The following is a 21675-nucleotide window of genomic DNA, read 5'->3' as shown; positions in this document are numbered from 1 at the left end:
AGGTTTTATGCCCATCATTAAAAGTTGTCAGTGAATAGATGACAGGAATAACAGGACAAGGAGCAAAATACATGCAACATGGACATAGAAGTTCATGGTCAGCAATCGACCAATCAGAATGGAGTATACAACAAATATAAATCGTGTTAAAGGCTTATTATATGAAAAATGCCTCTTAAGTATAGAATAGCAGTGCTCGCTGTCAGTGCTTCTCCTAGATATATTCTAATATATATATTTGTGTACTTCTCCTGGTTGCCTCCTATTAATTTCTGTGTGTGAGGCATAGCTAATCCAAAGTGCCCACGCTATGTTTGCATTAAACGTACACGTAACAAGCGGCAACAATTCCAAGAGTGTGTAAGAGCAGCAGAGAGTGAGGGGGGGGGTCAGACGAGGTCTTAGTGAAGCACGTCAGACGTCATGTTTTGAGCGGTCTCCCTGTATGTCGACAGCAGCGTGGTGAAAAAGTTCAAGTTCAATGTGCCGCAAGTGGCTCTGGAGTGTGTAAAGGTTGAAACCGTGCAGTGGAGCACCTCTCCACCTCCTTTACTTTCATTTCACACACTCCCTCATACACCATTCCCTCCCACTTTTATCTCTGAACCCCCCAAGAGGTCACAGATCCTCAAAGTCAGGCGCTGCACCCTCAAAAACATGAAATTACTTTTACAATAGTCTGATAGAAACCAGTGCCCACTAACACGTGGATCGTGATATAAAATATGATTCTGGCTCTTACTCGCTCATATAAAGCAAGAGAGGGATGACTTCAACCTTGAAACACTCAACATCACAACTCTGTGAGTACGTGTTGAAATAAAAGCAGGAATGTATCAAAACCTGCAGACTTCCCAAAGAGTGGCCTTCTGTGGAGCAAATAGGTCATCTCGTCTCTCATTGTTCGACCTTGGTTGTAAATCGGAACATAAAATGTAGTTCTGCGACGTTCAGGCAACCATAGCAACAGCTCAACAACTTAAAAAAATTAAAGGGTCATAATACAATACTTGCCTTTTAACATGGAGGTCAATGTAACGTCTACAGGAAGCTGGGATGTGGAGGACATGTTAATTGGTGCTATTAGGAGAGACACTACAAGTGAATAGGGTTCAAGTTGTAATTAATAGAAATGCCCATGAAACGTGCAGTCGATGAATTACATTAAGACAAATATACTTTTCTATTACCTTTTTATTATTTCCTGAAGTGGTATGTCTAAATATGCAGGGCTTACTAAATATTTGCTATTTTTCACACACGTTTCCAAACTGAAATTTGAATTCAGACGGGTTAAAAAAAGGACAATTATTTTTTGTATTAAGATTTTTGAAAGTTACGTCGAAGTTAGTAAATGTAGGATAAATCTCTAGACGGGTGTGTGTGTGTGTGTGTGTGTGTGTGTGTTGTGTGTGTGTGTGTGTGTTGTGTGTGTGTGTGTGTGTGTGTGTGGTGTGTGTGGTGTGTGTGTTGTGTGTGTGTGTGTGTGTGTGTGTGTGGTGTGTGTGTGTGTGGTGTGTGTGTGTGTGTGTGATGTGTGTGTTGTGGTGTGTGTGTGTGTGTGTGTGTGTGTGTGTGTGTGTTGTGTGTGTGTGTGTGTGTGTGTGTGTGTTGTGTGTGTGTGTGTGTGTGTGTGTGTGTGTGTGTGTGTGTGTGTGTGTGTGTGTGGTGTGTGTGTGTGTGTGTGTGTGTGTGTGTGTGTGTGTGTGTGTGTGTGTGTGTGTGTGTGTGTGTGTGTGTGTGTGTGTGTGTGTGTGTGTGTGTGTGTGTGTGTGTGTGTGTGTGTGTGTGTGTGTGATGTGTGTGTGTGTGTATAATGGGACTTACCGTATTGTCGGAGGAGGTAACTACATCTCGTCTCGGTCTCTCCTCTTCAAGGGCTCAATCTATACAACCACAACAACAATATATAATTTCCTTTGGAATTTTTTTTCTACCTTCATTTTTCTTTATGGCCTTGAATAGTTCTGCCTGTGTGGTCCTGAGGCTGCTGGACAGAGATAGGACGTAACGCTGAGCAGAGCGCTTTAGCAAGTTTACCATTAGAGCTTAGGCTTTCATTCGGGACCTGTGTTTGTTTGAGAGCAGACTTGATCTGGCTGCTTTGTGCCTGGGACATTGTGCCAAATAATGGAATCAGGAGGAAAAGATTAAGTGTGTGTTCATTCACCTTGCAGACGTTTTTTTATTCACAGCCTTTCTCTGCTCTGTTTCCCCGTCCGTCTGCTTCTCTTTGTGTCCCTTCAGCCATGGACTTTGTGAGTCAGGAGCGAGGGGAGATGGCGATGCTGTACGATCTGTTCTTCGCCTTCCTGCAGACAGGCCGCTACCACGAGGCCCGTAAGATCATTGAGGTAAACACAAACACACACACACAGGTGCCGCTTCTTCCTGAACAAATGGTTTTAAAAAAGGACTTGGATAAAAGAGCTCCTTTCCAATCCATGTAGTTGATCACGGCTATGTTATATATCAGGGCTATTCAATTAGTTTGGAATGGGGCCGGTTGATGAAAATGATCCAAAGCAAGGGGCTGGGAAAAAGATGGCTTGAAATATGAGCAGTCATATTAAGAGCTTTGGATACAGTAAACAACAGCATAGTGGAGTGCATATATTGTGTTGAATTAAATCAAACAGCATAGCCCCCTTTCTAGATCTAAATGGCAAGTTCAGAACTCAGTAGGCCTACATGTGAAGCTAATTTAACCATCAACATCATTTGATTTGATTTAATTTAGGTGAAATGAACTAATCATTCACGCTGAGATGCAATAAATGGCAGTTTGTCACTACAGTAGCTAGTTTTCAGGCAAAGTCTTCCCCTCTATCTCTCAATGTAACACCCTCTCTGGAATTAAGGCACTCTGGCCCAAAAAATTATCTTTTAAAAAAAAAAGTAGAGCCCTGTTATACATTTGATCAAACGGCAAGTTGTGGGATTTGATGTCTAGACCCCAAAGGTGGTGTGGAAAACTGTGAAGGACCAAAAGCTTAGTCAGAGTCCTTACTTTAGTATTGTAACCATATCTAGATGTTGCAAATAAGAACCAACCAGGATTTACATTGTTTCTTAGCGTGAGTCTTGGGTGATTTAGTCTTTAAGGATGACTGATCATTTTATGAACAGAATGACTGATTTCCAGATTAAGTAATGAACCTATATGGGGCCTAATCTCACTTGTATGGTAACGCATACGTGAACAGAACAGTGCTGTTTGTACTTGGTTTTACATCTTAATAGGGTCCTTCCTTTAGTAATGTTACCATATCTAGACGTTGAAAATAATAACTGTAAGGGAAACTTCTGCAGCAATGGAGAGTCAGGACTCAGAGAGACACGAGGAGAGTTGGAGCTTTGATGTCAAACACTGATATTTATTTACAAGTATCGGCCGGAGAAATTCACATCACAAGTCACACAGCCAGAGATTCTGACTGCCCTGGTGGGTTGCCATGTCTAATCTGCCGCGCCTCTCTCTCGATAGACCTTTTAACTATTTCAGAGAGAGTAAACAACATATTTGGGGAGATAGACTAAACAGCTGGGCACCCTGAATCACTTGAGTCTGACCCTTAATGGCCTTGAAGCCAGCGTTCCCACAGCCGTAAACGATTGCGTGACCGAGAGTTGAACTGGTTTATCAAGATAGCCGGAGCCTCCCATTCCTTAAGAGAGATAACAGAGCCCAGGGTTGGTCGTAAACGTCAACACACAGAAAAGGTTAAATATCTAGGAGTAAAGACAGAAATATTCCCTCACAATAACCAACCTTGATTTATATTGTTTCTTGGCGTGAATCTTCACTGTTTTAGATGGCTTAGTCGGAGCAAATAAAAGCAAGACTGATCACTTTATGAACTGAATGAATGATGTTCAGCTTAAGTAATGAAACATTGTAAGGCCTGACTTCACATGTTTGGAAACTCATACATGAACAGAAAAGTGGTGTTTGTATCTAATTTCCCTGGCTGCATTACATCTCAATATAAAATGCAATTCTTAATCTCAGAGGAGCTACCTGATTAAAAACAGTTGCATGAAAACCAGGATCACATCGGCACGACTGTCATGATCCACAGAGAACATGCATAATGTAAAAGCAATACTCTTATTGTTATTGTAGCGCATCTGACCTGAATATTTTATGAATATTTATATCTTTGTCAACTTAAATCTAGCTGTAAGCCCTGTAGATTAGTGTGAGGAAAAGGAGAGTGGCAGATAAGAAGTGATTTTCACGTGGATAAAACAAGCAGCGGGACAGAGAGATCAAACACATAGAGGGATGAGCCTGACCTCAGAGGAAAGAGAAACAAGGCCATTATATTGTCCGATCAGGATGAGAGCAGAAAAAAATACCATAACTCCCTCTATCTGCTCTCTCTCGGGACCTGGTGTGCACTAAAAATAAGGATTTGTCCCTCTTGAGGATTTCCAAACCCTCTTAAATATTATCAACATGTTATTGTTCGGCTAGATTGTATTGCCGTTATCCTACTTATAACAGACAGTAAGATACATGCCATCGATGTGTGAGATTGGTGAAGCCTTGTCAAACCACAGAGGTACATGTTGTCCCTGGTGTCAACGGGAGATGAATGTTGGAGAGACGATAAGCTGCTGGTTTTGGTTTGTTATTGACACGCAGGCTGACTTTAAACCTGCAGATCTATAGGTTACTTACGTAACCCCAGTTCTCAGAGTAACATGAAGTGAGATGTCTCACTATGGGATGCGCCTCATCGCGGAGCAAACAGAAGCATCAATCTCATTACGCCAATCCTGATTGGCTGGAGATCTTGACGTCAGCGTCAGGGAAATCACCCCCTATAAGTAGCTTGCGCCACAACGCATGCGCCATTCAAAATAAGCACCTCTTCTCGCTTCACCATAGCAAGGAGGGCCGTCTGGTGAGACATCTCACTTCATGTTACTCTGAGAACTGGGGTTACGTAAGTAACCTATAGTTCTCATTCATAACACTCCGTTCGATGTCTCACTATGGGAAATTGTAGCTCCCGTATTGTCAGACGAGCTTATCTCGAAAATCACCAAACCAACCAGAACTTAACAGGTAGAGCTCTGACTCAACCAGGTGCCCAGCACTGCTTGAGTCACACTGGGAGCAGAACGTCCAGCCTGTTAAGAGGCGGACAAAAGTGAGCGGCGAGGACCAGCTCGCCGCTGCACCAATGTCCTTGATGGGAGACATCCTGGACAGAGTCCAGAATGCAGCCAGACTCTGAGTCGAAAGAGCTCGCGGACCCGAGGGTGCCTGCGAACTCTGACTCGTATGAGCCCCAAAGCAATTGCTTCCACAGACCAGTGGGAGAGCCGTTGCTTAGTAACAGGCTTGCCCTTATAAGGGTTAGCCCAGGACACAAGGGGTTGGTCATTATGACGAAGCACCCTTGATCTGTCCCTGTACGTGCGTAAAGCACCGGCTGGACACGGCAAATCCGGCCGCTGTTCCCCGGAGGAATACAGTGGCGGGGAGGATGCCTTAATGTCAAATGTGGTACCCGAACCGACCGCCTTAAGATAAAGGCAGGGTCAGGCTTCAACCACACTCTGTTTGCCCTGGGGCAAACTGAGTGCATGAAAACTGTACAGATAGTGCATGAGTGCCACTGGCTCGCTTGGCAGCTGCCAGGGTCAGCGTCATGTCACACTGTATTTAGATTGTACCACTCACGGGCCAGGCCCATAGAGCCAAGCGCTCTGGGTGTGGGTGAAAGATCGCCCCCCCCCCCGCTTGGGACAGTATGTCCCTGCGTAGTGGGAGCTGCCATGGCTGCTCGCACAGCAGCTGATATATCTCCGCTAGCCAGTACATAGCTGGCCAGTGCGGAGCTATCAGGATAAGTGTGTGGCGTTGCTCTCTCACTCTGGCCAGAGTTGGGGGTATCAGAGCCAGGGGTGGGAACGCGTACAGAAGGCCCGGGGGCCAATTGTGCGCGAGTGCATCCACGCCTAACGGTGCATTTAGATCGCGCATCGAAAAGAACAGCTGACACTGAGCGTTGTCTTTCGATGCGAACAGATCCACCGCGGCTCTGCCTTAACGCACCCACAGCTGGCTCACAATCCTTGGATGTAGAGTCCAGTCTGCATAAAGTGGTATACCTCTGGACAGTAGATCTGCCCCGAGGTTCCTCACTCCCGGTACGTGCGTCGCTCTCAGAGAGAGGAGACGCCTACCGCTCCATAGGATAAGTTTGCGCGCCAGTGTGTGTAACTGGAGAGAACGCAAACCCCCTTGGCGGTTAATATACGATATTGTGGTCATATTGTCTGTCCTCACGAGGACGTGATGTCCCCTGAGGAAAGGCAGGAAGCGTTTTAGGGTGAGAAACACCACTAAAAGCTCCAGGTAATTTATGTGCGCCCGCTGGAGGTCTCCAGAGACCCCTCACCGGGCGACCTTCATAAATACCTCCCCAACCTGTCAGACATGCGTCCGTGGTGACCACTTTCCGTGAAAGGACAGCACCCATAGGCACACCTCGTACTAGAAAGTCGGGTGCAGCCAGTGGCGCAGTGCCATTACGCATTTCACAGTAACCATCACTCTCCGCGCGCCATGGCGCGCAGCGTTTAGTTTTAGGGCGGCCACCCAGCGCTGAAACTCCCTCATGTGTAAGCGTCCCAGTCGTACGACCAGGATGGGTGACGCCATGAGCCCCAGCAATCGCAGGCATGATCTGAAGAGAACATGTTTGCGCAGCCGGAAAAGAGCGAGACAAGCTCTGAAGCTTTCACTCTATCCGCTGACAAGCGAGCTGAAAAGGGCACCGAGTTCAGGCGTAAAGCCAGGAAGAGTATAGTCTGCGCGGGGCACAACATGCTCTTCTCTGTGTTTATTATGAAACCCAGGTTGAGCAGGTGCTTTACGAGGACATTTGTCTGCGTAACAGCCTCCTGCTCCGACTGTGCGAGAAGCAGCCAGTCGTCCAGGTAGGTCGCCAGGCGAATACCCTGTTGTCTTAACGCGGCTTCCGTACATCGTACAAAACACCCTTGGACTGAGAGACAGACCGAAGGGGAGTACTCTGTATTCATAACAGATCCCTGAAATGCGAATCTCAGATATTTCCTGTGTGGGTAATATACTGGGATGTGAAAATACGCATCTTTCAGGTCGACTGATGTGAACCAGTCGTCTTGTCGCACGAGCCGCAGCAGAGATGTGTGAGTGAGCATTCTGAACTTATATCTTCTTAGATATTTGTTCAGAGCCCTCAAATCAAGTATTGGCCGAATTCCGTTCCCTCCCCGTTTGGGAACGAGGAAGTACTTGGAATAGAAGCCGCCCTGACTCTGCTCGGCGGGTACAATAGATATAGCCCTCTTTTCTAGGAGAGAGAGAATCTCTTTCTCCAGAATATGGGCTGACTCTCCTCGGGCCTGCGAATGCAGAATGCCTGAGAAGCGAGGGGGGGGTGACAGCGAATTGGAGTCTGTAGCCCCGTGTTACTGTCTTGAAAACCCAAGCAGATGATGTGAGCATCTTCCACTGCATGCTCCTTAGAGCCAGTGGAGATGTCACATCTCTTCCCTCTGAGTCTCTATTTGTTGTGTTATGGGGCCCTCTAGTGTCTGAACACAGTGGTGCCCCCTTTCGACAATCCCCACCGGCACTGCGTATGCGCATGACGGTGGTGCCTTCACAACCCCAGCCGGCACTGCACATGCGCGTGGCGGTGGTGCTTTTAAAACCCCAGCCGGCACTGCGCATGCGCGTGACGGTGGTGCCTTCACAGACCCGCCTGTAATCCGCCTTTTGAGAGATGCCGTAGCTGCTCTCAGAAGGGGAACAGTTGACGGGCTGTTTATTGGTTTTATTGTTTTTCTTATCATTTTTTTGAGCTGCGCCCTCGGCCTGAAGCCTGGATGCGTCAGCGACAAATGTTTAATGACAGAGGAACAAACAGATTTGTGACATGTGTTTTTGCGGACTTGAGGATGGTGTTGAGGCATCTCTCGAGGCGGCGGGAACACATTTAGAGCTGAGGAACCGTGGACTTCCAGCTCTGTCACGGAGGGGAGAAGGAGGGGCTGTCACGCCGCTCGCTTCTTCTTCCTCGCCTGCTGGCCGAAATTCTGGGTTGGCTGCGCCTGGGCTGCAGCCGGAACCGGAGATTTTCTAGGCCAGCTCGCCCTCGTCCCCTGCCTGGGCTGGGGACTCGGGGCGGACTGCGACCTCTGCGCTTTCGGTATTTTTAACCGAGCAGGGTTCGCAGCTTGGACGAAGGGCTGCCGCTGCGAAGGCAGCGGCTGGGCCCTTCGAGGGAGGCAGAGGTGGAGGGCCTCGTCCTCCTTCTTTTTCGACTAGCATCTGCTTTGCATGGAGGCAAGAGCGGAGCCGAAAATCCCCTCGGGAACGATGGGCATGTCAAGCATATCCTCCTTTTCCCGGTCTGGGAGGTTGGTGAGGTTGAGCCATCTAGCTCTTTCCTGCACCACCATGATCCCCATTGATCTGCCCGTGGCCTGGACGGCGCAGCGTTGGACACGGAGACAAATGTCTGTGACCGCGGCCAACTCGTCCAGAACGGCCGGTCCAGGATTACTCGACATATCCTCACAGAGCTCCGCTTGGTATGCGGTTAGCAGTGAGGAAACGTTCAGAGCCCTGGCGGACAACGCTGCGGCTCTGTAGGACCGTTCCGTCATGGTTGACTGGAAACGGTCCACCTTCGCTGGCAGCGTTGGGTTCCTGCTTGGTGACCGGCCCATCCTCGGTAGGAGGTGGGTTGCCACCAGCAGTTCCATCGGCGGTATGCGGAGCAGGCCGAGCCTCTCCATACCGTCGCAGTCTAGGGAGGAGGCACCCTGGATTGGGCCTTGTTGGTAAAGGGTCGGTCCCTCCACGAGACCGACACCCTCATCCAACATCTCCGGAAGACCGGGAGGAGTTGCCTCCTTGTCCTCGTGCTTGGGGAGAATGTTTCCCCTCGTAACGGGACCTGGCGGTCTCCTTGGCCCTTTCGGGCCACGGGATGTCTAGCCTGGACGCAGCGCGCTGACACGCGGCCTGCAGGTCCCTGCTCAGACAGGGCGAAGCTGGTGTGCTATCGCCCGGGAGAGCAGCCATCGCTCCCGGCTTTGCCGTTTGAGCCGATGACATGAAGATATATTCTTCTTGCTCATCCGAATCAGACAGGAGGGACTCAGAGGTGTCCTCTTTGTCCCCCATGTAGTCTAATTCCAGGACATTCCCCGCGGGTGAGACCATGGTGAGGTCTCGCCGGGAGCTCCCGCCTGGTGAGACGTGGGGCTCCGTTCCCGCGTCTCTTGCCGCCACGGGTCCCGGCCTGACACGGCGTGGGATCCCGGTTCCGCAGCTGCCGCTGTTAGTGAGCCCCAGACCGACATAGTGAGGGGCTCAGTCTCTGCAGCAGATGCCCCCGTGTCTTGATTGCCAAACGGCGAATCAGTGGACATGAGGGAGTCCTGTTCCAACCAAGCTAGCTTGGTGTGCTAGCCGTCGGTGGAGGCTCTTTCGGGTGAAAAGGGCGCAATGCCCGCACAAGCCGGGGTTGTCGATAGCCTCCTGGGCGTGTTTCAGCCCGAGGCAGGACGGGCAGACCTGGTGTGAGTCTGTGCCTGCTATCTTCAACCCGCAGCCGCATGACCGAGCCTTCGAGTCCCTGACTCCTCTGGTGTGAGGGGGAGAGGCGTCCATCTTGTTCGCCTCGTGGCGTGGAGAGGACCCGCTCGTAACAGGTACGTCGTTGAGAGAAAAAGTGTTACCAACCCGTCCTTAATCCGGAGAAAAAGGGGACGGTGTGGGTCCTTTGTTCTCAAAGAATATTGACTGGTGTGTCAATATACTTCTAATCCTTTCTCCTCCGTGAGAGAGAAAAAGAAAAGCGTCCTCGCTACCGTGGTGTCGGTAGCAAGGGGAAGCTAGCTAGCAACGGGGTGCGTAGCTAGCTTGAGAAAAATCAAAACCTTACCTTACTTTCCGGGGAAAGAACGGCGAGGTCGATTTTAATACTAACTGGCGTTAGTATTACCGTCTTCTTGCGAAGCAGAAGGAGTAGCCGGCGAGCGCCCGTCGACCGAAATGGTTATATTTGGGTTCAGTCTGTGGACCGTTAAGCTTGTCCGGCTACTATAGAGATGTGCTCTGAAGCGAGAAGAGGTGTTTGAATGGCGCATGCGTTGTGGCGCAAGCTACTTATAGGGGGTGATTTCCCTGACGCTGACGTCAAGATCTCCAGCCAATCAGGATTGGCGTAATGAGATTGATGCTTCTGTTTGCTCCGCGATGAGGCGCATCCCATAGTGAGACATCGAACGGAGTGTTATGAATGAGAACTCTTTTGATACAACATGGACGGGGCATGTTCAGACGTCAACAGACAAGGCTTTAGAATGTACATTAAAACATATCCAAGAATACAGTATACTGCAGCGACTAATTTTTATTTTACCCTTAATAAACTAAAACATTCACATTTCCCAAATTATGAGAGCAACCCTTCCAGGTATTTTCCCTCTACATCATGGCCTCTCCCCTTTATGGGTGAAAATATCTGCCATTTACCTAATGGTAAATACAAATGATGAAGTATTCCCCAATCCGATCAAAATGTAAGAAAACTGCTTTATAAATATGCATGGGCCCAAACATGATGGTCAGTCAGGCAAACAATCTCATTGAAGATCAATGATCGCGTAGATATATGTTGAAATTAAAAGCAATATGGGATTGATGTTCTTTTAGTCGGTGGACGAGTGGCTAACACCACAACTGGGGTTTCCTTGGCTTGTTCGTGTTTTATATTTTAATGAAGCATCTCAATTCATTACCTTGATTTTTACTAGGGATGCACCGAATATTCGGCCACCGAAAATTATCGGCCGAAAATGGTTAAAAAGGCCCTTTCGGCTTTCGGCCGAAGGGTTTTTAGCACCGAAAAATATCACCGAATGTCAGAACAGGCTTACGTTGGTAACCTAACGTGTTGTTGTGATGACGTAATAAAGACGCGGCGACCATGCTCGCGGCTGGCTCACAGGGGGGGGGAACATTGACCTTTGTCATCGAGATTGCCCTGAGCCTTTAACAAATCGTATTAAATAATCTGATGACAGACTGTAAAACAGAATAGCTGAAATTTTAACAAACTAAATACCTCAGTTTCCTCTAATCATTAACCCGTGTTTTGTATATGTAGTTAACTCCGTGTGTTGCTGCTAGCATACATAACACCTGACGTGGAAACGTTACTCGTGGATGGGGCTACAGAGCTGCTAGAAAGACGGTCGAACCCGGTACATTCCTCCGTCTGCATGCGGTGGCACTTTTGCTAAATGTTTAGACAAATTGCTCGTGCTTACATGCTAAACTCTTATTGCACTTATGGTAACAAGTATTCTCCACATCGAGACGGGTAAAGTTTAACCACACCTCGGAGCGCGTTCTCTCGCCATCTCCGCAGTGTGCTCCGCTGCATGTAGCAGCTGCGTGTGTGTAAACTGCCCCGCCCCCCTCGCACACAGACGGGGGAGAGAGATCTCGTCTGATCGAAATACATCATAGACGCATTTGTGTCTTTGCATATTAGAAACGAGTTGGCGACACTAAGACTGCGATATAATGTTTTTTAGCAATAATACATGACATATATAAATGTACTGTATGCATTCAAAAGTGCTGAATAAATGTTTTATGGACCCATAATAGTGATTATTATTTAAGTTAAGTTTTGCCATAATCATGTCTATTTCCATAATCAGGTAGCTGAACAACATTGGTAAAAAATGTATACATTATATATATATATTTCTATTAATCATTTTCGGCCTTTCGGCATTCGGTTTTCGGCCAACTGTTTCCAATTTTCGGTATCGGTTTCGGCCAAGAATTTCCCATTCGGTGCACCCCTAATTTTTACTGTTTTCTTTGCTGATTGAAGTTAATCTCTTTAGCATCATCATTTAGCTGTGATTCCCGCAGACGTACACATATTGACTAACTGGATCCAAATGTTTATGCTGTTCAGTGTTTCCCACAGAATTTGATTCTATTTGTGGGGGCACCGCACCGCACCGCACCGCCCCCCCCCGGCAAGAAAAGCCAAAGCCCCTTAACCTATTCGGGTGGCCCACGCATCCCCCCCCCCCCCCCCCAAATTAGAAAATGCATGCGAGTTCATGGCTACTGTAGACAATGTTCTTGTTGCTCTGTGTTGCGTTGTTAATGAGTGAGACACACCGGAATTGAGGATCTGTGGGGTTTATTATCCCAAAAATATTACATTACATTGCATTTAGCTGACGCTTTTATCCAAAGCGACTTACAATAAGTACATTCGACTAGGAAGATACAACCTTGAAGAAAACAGAATCATATAAGTACATCAGGTTTCATAGAGCCAAACATTTCAAATGCTACTCAACTGGCTTTAGGTAAGCCAGTCCTTTATTAGTATATAAGTGCTCTGTTAGCAGTTCTTTGTTAGTAATTCTATCGCTCGAAGTGGAGTCGAAAGAGATGAGTTTTCAGTCTGCGCCGGAAGATGTGCAGGCTTTCTGCTGTCCTGATGTCAATGGGGAGCTCATTCCACCATTTTGGAGCCAGGATAGCAAATATCATTTACAATTTAGGCATTTAGCAGACGCCTTATTCCAAAGCGACTTACAATGACCAATTACAGGGACATTCTCCCTGGAGTAGAGTGCCTTACTCAAGGGCACACTAGTAGTGGTGTTCCAGGCGGGATTTGAACTCGCAACCTTCCGATCACCAGCCCACCTCACTATCCATTATGAGATCCATTTGTGGCGGACGATATTTAATTGTTGCGGCCCGCCACAAATAACTCAATGTATGGGAAACGCTGCTGTTAATCCTCTCTGGATTACTGAGCCACAGATCTCTATTTGTACTGTTCTTTTTTCTAAGTAGAATAAAGAAGATCGTAATTCTTAATCTTTTTTGTGGTTTTCACTAGCTAGTCCCAGCCTTGTCTGTTTACTGTTTGCTGCTGAGCCAGTAAAGTCGGTGGGTGGTGCTGAAAACCAAAAAGAACCTGAAAGATGCTAAATTCTTTGTGGAGAGCTGAGGTAAAGTTCAGAGTCTGATGATTGCGTCTTTCAATGAGCGATATCTTTCATGTTACACATCTTTGTTGGTATGTTAATATTTACAATTTCAGCATTATAGCATGAGCAGTTGAGTGTTGGTGAACTACTGTGCCTGCATAGATGTTTAGAAAAGAAAGTCTGTGCACAGAAAGTTCCTCCCTGAACTGTCATTTAAACTTGTATGACGACAGATATCTTGAAGAGGATATATAAAACAAGAGAATCATATCCATAACTCGAATATGCACACACTCTACACACAAATACTTTTATCCCCCTCTGAGAGCGTCAAGTGGCTGTCCAGAGCGGTGTCTCTTTGGGCTCTGTTTGGTATAATTGGCAGCTGATTAATCACAGCTAATTAAATGTAATGATAGAGAAAGGTGGCCAATTTTGTGCTAAATGGTCATGGTTAGGTAGAGGATTGTCAGGTGGCCGGGCCTATTATTGCGGCACACGCATGTGAGCGATGGTCAAGGTTAGGTAGTGTTGCTAAAGAGTGGTGAGCCATTATGTGTTTTTGTGTGTGTGTGTGTGTGTGTGTGTGGACTAAGTGGACAGGTGATTAGTGGAATTAGAACATTAGGAATTGAGATGGAGAGGGTTTGTTAAGTGGATGTGGGAACAGGTCAGCTCTATCCATTTCTTTTTGTGTACGTGGATTTGAAGATGAGAAAGGAAGCGTGTAAAGGCCACGCACGACTCAAAGAGGCAGAGTGATGTGTGTGAGGATTGATACTCTGACCTGATGACATGTTTCCATTAAATCCTCCTGAAAGTGAGAGTGTCCGTGCTGTTGTTTGTTTCTACTTTTCATTCTTTTGATCCAGCCAAGCGTGTTGTGCCTTCTTATTTCTGAGGATTAGTTTCCTGCACAAATTTTTTTTAGGGAGATTTGTCCTGACGGATTCAAAATCCCAAACGTGTGTGTGTGTGTGTGTGTGTGTGTGTGTTCGAGTAGATGTGCTGCTTTGTGCCCGCAGGACTTTACCAAGTAAAGGGAATGGGAGGCAGAAAAAAGATGGAGCTCTTGCCTTAGTCTCTAAGAAGATTAGACAGACTGAGAGAGAGAGTGCAACACATTTTAATTTGTCCCTTTGGCTGGCTGGGTAAGAACATAATGCCTTCGCCTGGGCCGGATAGAGAGGCAGCGAATAGGAGCAGAGGAGATTTGCAGGAGGGAGGGATTGAGAGGAGAGGAGAGGGGATTGGGAGAGGAAGGGATGGACGTCTTTTCTTGACTCTCCACTTCCTCTCGCAGTATGATGGGCTCCCATCAAAGAGGCCAGCGGGGATTGAGCGCTGCTGATCCCCGTTCAGATTAACGTGCTGGCAGATCGCTCTGTCTCTCTTTTTCAGATTACCAGGAAGAGAGGGAGGGTGAGATTTCTCAATCCTAGTCTTATTCAGATTGTATCAAAGCCCCAAGAGACAGATGAGATCCTGATCACTGTTATTCCATGATAATAATCATCCAGTCAGTCCACGTATCAGGCTAAACCTGAGCTACACCAGCCTGCATATCAATCTATGTCAGCCCCTATTTGACACGCATACACTGTCTATCTGCATATTATTAGTAGCACTACAAAAGTACTACACGTCCCTTTATAATCTGTATATTTTAAACCTCATGTATTTTTAACCTGTTACTTTGTGTGAATTGAGCTGTCTCTGTTTTCTACTATTGTGTTTCCTACTACATTAAACATTGAATGATTACACTTTATTTGATTCTCCAAACCAAGAACAAAGCAGTGTTAATCCATAATGAAAGATAAAATAAACCTCAAAATCAGAGGCGAAATTATAAGAAGGCCTTTCCATATGGATAAGCCTTCAAAAGTCATTGAAAGACATCACAACAAAGGATAACTTTAGAACTAAATCAAAGTAAGATCAATGAAAGATATGGTGAGTGACTAGTGACCACAATCTGATGTTAATACGACATTGCTACGGTTTCTTCTTCTACCGTCTATATATTTATCTACTTTATGTATTATTTTTCTTACATTCTCATCTGTTTTTCCCCTAGACCCCTGGGCTGAGGGCAAGGGCTGCGCGCATTCAGTGGTATGCAGAGAAATGTATAAATTCCAACCAGGTAACCACACACACACACACACACACACTGAACTATTCAAGGCCATAAAGAAAAATGAAGGTAGAAAAATTCCAAAGTAAATTATATATTGTTGTTGTGTTTGGTTGTATAGATTGAGACCTTGGAGCAGATGGTGGACATGACGGACAAACTGTTCGAGTGCGACAGAGACGAGATGTACTTTTACCTCCTCCGACAATACGGTAAGTCCCATTTGTCTGAGTGGTTTCTATTATATTTCGTTCAATTTGCAAACTGCCCTGATATCCTCTGCTGCCTTGACCTTCTGTGTGTGTGTGTGTGTGTGTGTGTGTGTGTGTGTGTGTGTGTGTGTGTGTGTGTGTGTGTGTGTGGTGTTGTGTGTGTGTGTGTGTGTGTTGTGTGGTGTGTGTGTGTGTGTGTGTGGTGTGTGTGTGTGTGTGTGTGTGTGTGTGTGTGTGTGTGTGTGTGTGTGTGTGTGTGTGTGTTGTGTGTGTGTGTGTGTGTGTGTGTGTGTGTGTGTGGGTGTGTGTGTGTGTGTGTGTGTGTGTGGTGTGTGTGTGTGTGTGTGTGTGTGTGTGTGTGTGTGTGTGTGGTGTGTGTGTGTGTGTGTGTGTGTGTGGGGTCAGAAGTGGAGAGCAGAGCAGATGACAGTTGTGATTGGAGTGTTAAAGCTGATTGTCGATCCATTACCCCCACTTTCTCACACACACACACACCTTCACCTTCTAGTTGATTTGTTTCCTAAATTACAGCATAGTTGAGGGCCAGTCAGTTGATCAGATTAGTGCTTTGATTGCTCTCTCTCAGCATGTAGTGCTATGTCTGAGAATACTCAGGCCGAGTGATGAGCAGTATGGGCCGACTGTCAGAATCAGAAACGTTTTATTACAAAGTAGTTTTACACATGATTTGCTTTGGTGTAAAATGATGCATACAAAGACGGAGAAAGGAGAATATGTCATTTCAAAAAGGGTAAGAGTCGGTGTCAGTGGGGTTCCCAGGCCTTGTTGATGAGTAGCAGAAACTGTTGAAGTGGAGAGAGGTGGACGATCATGAGAAACACACCTTTTCTTAATCTCACTGCTTTGTTTCTTGCAGAGGCAACAAACGAGTGGAAGAAAGCAGAAGGACTTTGGACGAAGATGCAGGAGGAGAACGTCATCCCCAGAGAGAGGACCCTGCTCAAGCTGGCCAAAATCCTGAAGAATAACGGCCAGGAGGTGCCCTTCGATGTGCCCGAGGTAAAACCAAAGCTCTATTGGGGCTGCTCGATTATGGCAAAATCATCATCTCGATTATTGGTTCAATAATTGATATCACGATTATTAAAAACGATTATCCATTTACTTTGAAAACATCCATTTATTGAAAAAAAAAAGTTGAACAATATGTTTTGAACAGTTGATTACCCTGAACTTTAAGTATAATTCAACTAAAAAACCAATTAATCGTTTTATTTCGGTGATGTTGTTTTTCATAATCGTGCAGGCCAAAATCGCGATTAAAATACGATTAATTGAGCAGCCCTAAGCTCTATAATGTGCACAACCCAGTCTCGCTCATTAGACAGATTGCCCAGAGGTTGCCTGAGGGGGAGATGAAGCTGGAAGTAAAGGCCAGGAGATTCCCCAGAGCTCTGGAGGACTCTCAAAAGTGCCCGAGGTCAAACACAACACACAGGCATGCAGCTGTGATGGTTGAGCACAAATCACAACGGTGCAGACATATTAAAAGATGGTTGGAGGTACCCATTGTTATTTTATGTGTCCTCAAATATTCTATTAATATTTTAGGTCGTTTATCAAGAAACAATAGGCAAAGAATAATCTCCCTTTCCAGCTTCTTAAGATGAAGAATGTTCACTTATGGTTTTCTTTACCATTGTAAATTGAATTTTTATAGCTTTTTATTGTAAATATTCTTGATGTCACTGCAAGCTCTGGAAGCTTGTGATTTACAATTTGTCTGACATTATATATTCTATAAATAGATAACAGTGCAACATTACCTTGGTAATAGAATTGTGGTGCTTGAGTAGTAAACTACAGCTCATTTGGAGGAAGTACATCACGTCATTCCCAATCAAACAAACCACCTCAGGTCACAGAAAGAAGTACTTTAAATAGGAAATTAAACAATGAGACGGATGTTATCAAGACTTACATTAGATTCTAAGACTTACATTAGAATCGACAACGTTAGTATGTAAAGGATTTGGACAAACACTTGATCATTAGGTGGGCAATACATTTTCAGAGCTTGTCGAATTTCTATTTCTGATTTATTGCATTTCATACACTAATACTATTATGTATTACAACAGGCTGAGATTTCTTATTTTAATGGCTTTTTTTTCCCGGTGTTTTGAATGAATGCAGCGTTTTTTCTTGTATTATGTCATACAAAGGTTAAAAGTATTGTTAACATTTTAAATAAAATATTGTAGAGAAGCAATAATAGTTTTACAATAATAAATAACTGAAATATATTCAGTAAATTAACTGTAAATGCTTAGTATGATTCTTCACAGGTGTAATGAAGTTCTGGCATATTCTGTATTTTGTCCTTCACTGATATAGCGAGGAGCTTCATCCGAGCCGAATAATGTATTTATTTAAATTCAAGCTGCTCAGTGTCATTTAAAACACAATGTTCCCACCCTGAATTATATCCATACTGCTCAGATTAACCAAAGAGCGAACTCTGATCATAGGAGCTAACCCCAAAACCCCCTCACACTCAGCCCCCCCGTCCGTCCTCACCCCGTTTCCACTTTAAGCCTCTGTTCATTACATGCAGAGGAAACAGGATTGAGGCTCTGATCTGAAGTGTGGTCAATCAGAGCGGCTGGCTGCGGACGGGAATTACAGCCTGATCTGTCTGTAAATCTGTAATGCCCAGACTAATTTAGCCAGCAGCTAAATGCCACCATATGGCGGCCGCTGGATCCTAGTTACATCCAGGCGGCCTGGATTCTGACTAAAAGACCAAACTGTGGATTAATGCATTTGAATAAAAGAGGGGAGTTTAGCCTCAAATACAGAGGTGGGAGAAGTACTCAGATCTGTACTTATGTAGAAGTAGAAGTACCAGAGTGTAGGAATACTGTTACAAGTGAAACGCCTGCATTCAAAATGTTACTCAGTTCAAAGTTAGGGGTGTAACGGTATCCGTATTCGTCCCGTACCGTCACGGTTTGTACGTCACGGTTCGGCACGCGCAGTCACCCGACGAATACACCTTTTTTTTTTACGAGTGGGAAAAAAGTCTGTCATTCAGGGCAGTATCCACTACATTATATATAATCCAGGGGGCGGTATTGCGCCTAAAAGCTGTTTGCCAGCCGCCCTTAAACAACAAATGAAGAACAAGAAGAAACACAACAACAAAACGAACAAAATACAAGAAGAAGAAAAGTTAGTGTGGCGATTTCAGATAACACACAGGAGCTAGAACCCACCTGCTTCTTTTAAATCAGATGTGTGGGAACATTTCGGGTTCCCTGTGGACTAAATAACGATGAAGTGTGCGAGTGGTGGATCGGACGAGGACGGTGTGTCGGCGTTGTTCTACAGCGGTGCGGTATGCTCATGGTAACACACGCCAAACATGCTAAATCATGTCAGAAGGCATCACCCAGATTTGCCAATCACCGGAGCCCGGTAAAAGACAACAGCAGTTTCAACAGCTGATCCCCGCTGTTTTTAAGAAGCCAATAGACATGAAAGCCGAGAGACCAAAAATAATAACGGAAGCTTTTGGCATATGTTTTACAACGACTTTGCGCTCTTGAAAACACTTTCTTATTATTTATGATGTAATATTTTCAAGACATTCTTTTTAGTTTTACAGCTTGATGAAACCTTTTTGTTTGACATCAGCCATTATAGATAATATGGCCATCTGTGTGTGTGTGGTACTGTTTGTGGTCTGTTTTTAACTGTTTAATACAGTTAATTATTCAAAATGTCAGAGTTCCTGATTTTTAAACTGAAACTTGCCACTACTGTTCAAAATAAAAAACAACAAACCTGGAATTATGCATTTGGAATTTTTTTTGCTTTTTCTTGTACCGAACCCGTACCGAACCGTGACCCCCCAAACCGAGGTACGAACCGAACCGTGGACTTATGTGAACCGTTACCACCCCTATTCAAAGTAGAAAAGTATTAGCATCAAAATATACTTAAAGTACCAAAAGTAAAAGTACTCATAATTAAATTGGCCCCATTTCAGAATTGTATATGTTTTGATTTTAATTATTGATGTATTAGAGTGTTATCAAAGCTGGTAAAAGTGCAGCTTGTGAATATGTAACTAAAGTCTTATTTAAGTGAATTTTATATTTCACATCACCAATCCAAATTTGTAAAGTAACTAAAGGTATTAAATAAATGTAATGGAGTAAATGTACACCATTTACCTCTGAATTGTAGTGGGGTTAGAAGTACAAAGCAGCAACCAATTTGAAATACTCAAGTGAAGCACAAGTCTCTCAAAATGAAGAGCAGTACTTGAGTAAATGTACTCGCACACCACTGCTCAAATAATAAATCCTAGTGAGCTCTGTTGCTGCGTTTTTCCTCAGCGTTGGTCTGCGTGCTCTTACAGCCCGGAGCGTGATGAGAGAGGAAGTGATTGCTGTTGCCTGGAGCGATGAACTTAGTGACCCCTGGGGCCCTGGAGTTGACACCCGCGCTCCAACACACACACTCTAACGCACACACACACTTTTAGTTTTTGCCCCTGGGGTGCCATATCTAATTTGCCCCTAGCCAATACAGCTTAACCCCCTCCCCTCGCTGCTTCACGGGTGAACGAGCATTAGGGGACCCTGCCCTGCCCCGCCATTATTGCACTGTCATACACACACTGAACATGGTTAATATGTGTGTGTGTGTGTGTGTGTGTACAGGCTCGAATGCTGGATGTTATTTTATGGAAGCATCAGACTGAGTTTTATTTGTGTGTTTTTAACAGACGTGGTACCAAGAAGAAGCCCCCCCAGCCGAGGTCAAAAGAGCGGCACCCAAGCCCAAAGTGGAAGAAGGCCCACGCTCTCAAGACTCAAGCTCTCCAGGCTCAAGCTCTCAAGACACAAGCTTTCAAAGCCCTATAATTGCCCTCTGTAATAAAAAAAGCCCAAGGTGAGCAGCAGGTCCCGTGTTGTTGTCAGACATGATATGGAGCTGAACCAAACGTACTGTATAATGCACTGGGGGAAAACTTGAATCATCGGAGATGTGCAAAGGTTACTTTTGAAGCTACGTTAAAGCATTAGGAGGCATATAGTTAAAAGTGCAACAGCCCCTGATTTACTTTTTTGCTTCAGATCTGCATTAATCAATCGATGATGGACAATATGACATTTAGATTATTTAATTTAGAAATGAATCACTAAATGAAATGTTCTTTGTAAAAGCAGACTCCTGTCTTTCCTCTTGTCTCTTTCTACAGAAGCCTTAAAGATCTGTAAGGAAGCCAATGTGATAATGGTTTGGCATTTGACTCCATCAGATACGATTACCTGATCTGCGCGCTGCTGTCCGAGGGGTCCTTTAACGACGCCCTGGCAGTCAAAGACATGTAAGTGCTTAATCATCTATCTATGTGTCATCTCATTCTGCAACGACACATTTTGGTAAACCATAAAAAAAGGTTTATTTCAACGTTTTCTTTAATACCAGGCATATATGTTAGTATAATCCAACATTGTGACTCCAGTTTGAATACCCATTTTTGCACGAGACGTGTATTTTTTTCTTTCGATCTTTGTTGACAATTGGTTAATCTATTAGCCGGTTCATAGTTGCAGCTCCTTGTCGATCGGTGTTATTTTTTTGCATTCTTGTCCTGGTATTTAGTATCTAGTTGAATGAGCCCATGCATTTGTAAGTGTACTTTGTGGTTGAGATCATCACGAATCAAAAGACGGACTGTACACTGGTGTATTTTAGCTGTAGGCACAATAATTCAACCTGTAGTGCGGTTAGTGCTCTGCTACATTCTCCGTCTCTTCAGCCTGTGGCACCGGGTCACCTCGGTGCTAAAAATCTCCTCAATAGACACAAGGATTATAAAGTGATTGTGTGCTGACACACTCAGCCCTGCTGGATATGAACAGTTGTTCTTTACTAAGCCCCCACAATACACACAGGCTCCGGTGTACAGATTAATTTTAGCTTTTTCTGGGAAGCCGGTGACTTTGCGCACAAACATCAATCTTCTTCCAATTAGTAATGTTATCGTGTGTGTGTGCGGGGCCATATCAGGGCCTGGAGACAAATGGACGCACAGAGTATTAGAGATCTGTGCTTACTGCTGATCTTACCGTTGTCTCTTTACGTCATCTTTTTGTCCCCTTTCTTTATATCACGTTCACATTACAAAGAAAACGTTAATCTACTGTGATGCCGTTAATCATTTGTAGGAAAGAGGAAAAAAAACGTGTGTAAAACATCTATTACACTATCGGTCTCTTC

At 45.1% G+C, this 21675-nt stretch overlaps 1 protein-coding gene across 1 annotated transcript in view; it reads left to right on the top strand.

Moving 5' to 3' along the window:
- Positions 1–20713, top strand: part of LOC117560763 (leucine-rich PPR motif-containing protein, mitochondrial-like) — a 68996-nt gene extending 48283 nt beyond the window's left edge. Inside the window, exons 25-30 of the mRNA XM_034237764.1 lie at positions 2248–2354; positions 15143–15211; positions 15324–15414; positions 16292–16434; positions 20174–20340; positions 20651–20713. Coding sequence (XP_034093655.1) covers positions 2248–2354; positions 15143–15211; positions 15324–15414; positions 16292–16434; positions 20174–20340; positions 20651–20669 — 596 coding nt within the window. The 3' untranslated portion in view covers positions 20670–20713. The remainder of the gene's footprint in view (positions 1–2247; positions 2355–15142; positions 15212–15323; positions 15415–16291; positions 16435–20173; positions 20341–20650) is intronic.
- The last annotated feature ends 962 nt before the right edge of the window (positions 20714–21675 follow it).

The sequence above is a fragment of the Gymnodraco acuticeps genome, unplaced genomic scaffold (genome assembly GCF_902827175.1).
Source record: "Gymnodraco acuticeps unplaced genomic scaffold, fGymAcu1.1, whole genome shotgun sequence".
Taxonomy (NCBI): Eukaryota; Metazoa; Chordata; class Actinopteri; order Perciformes; family Bathydraconidae; genus Gymnodraco; species Gymnodraco acuticeps.
This window is presented reverse-complemented; position numbering and strand designations above follow the sequence as displayed.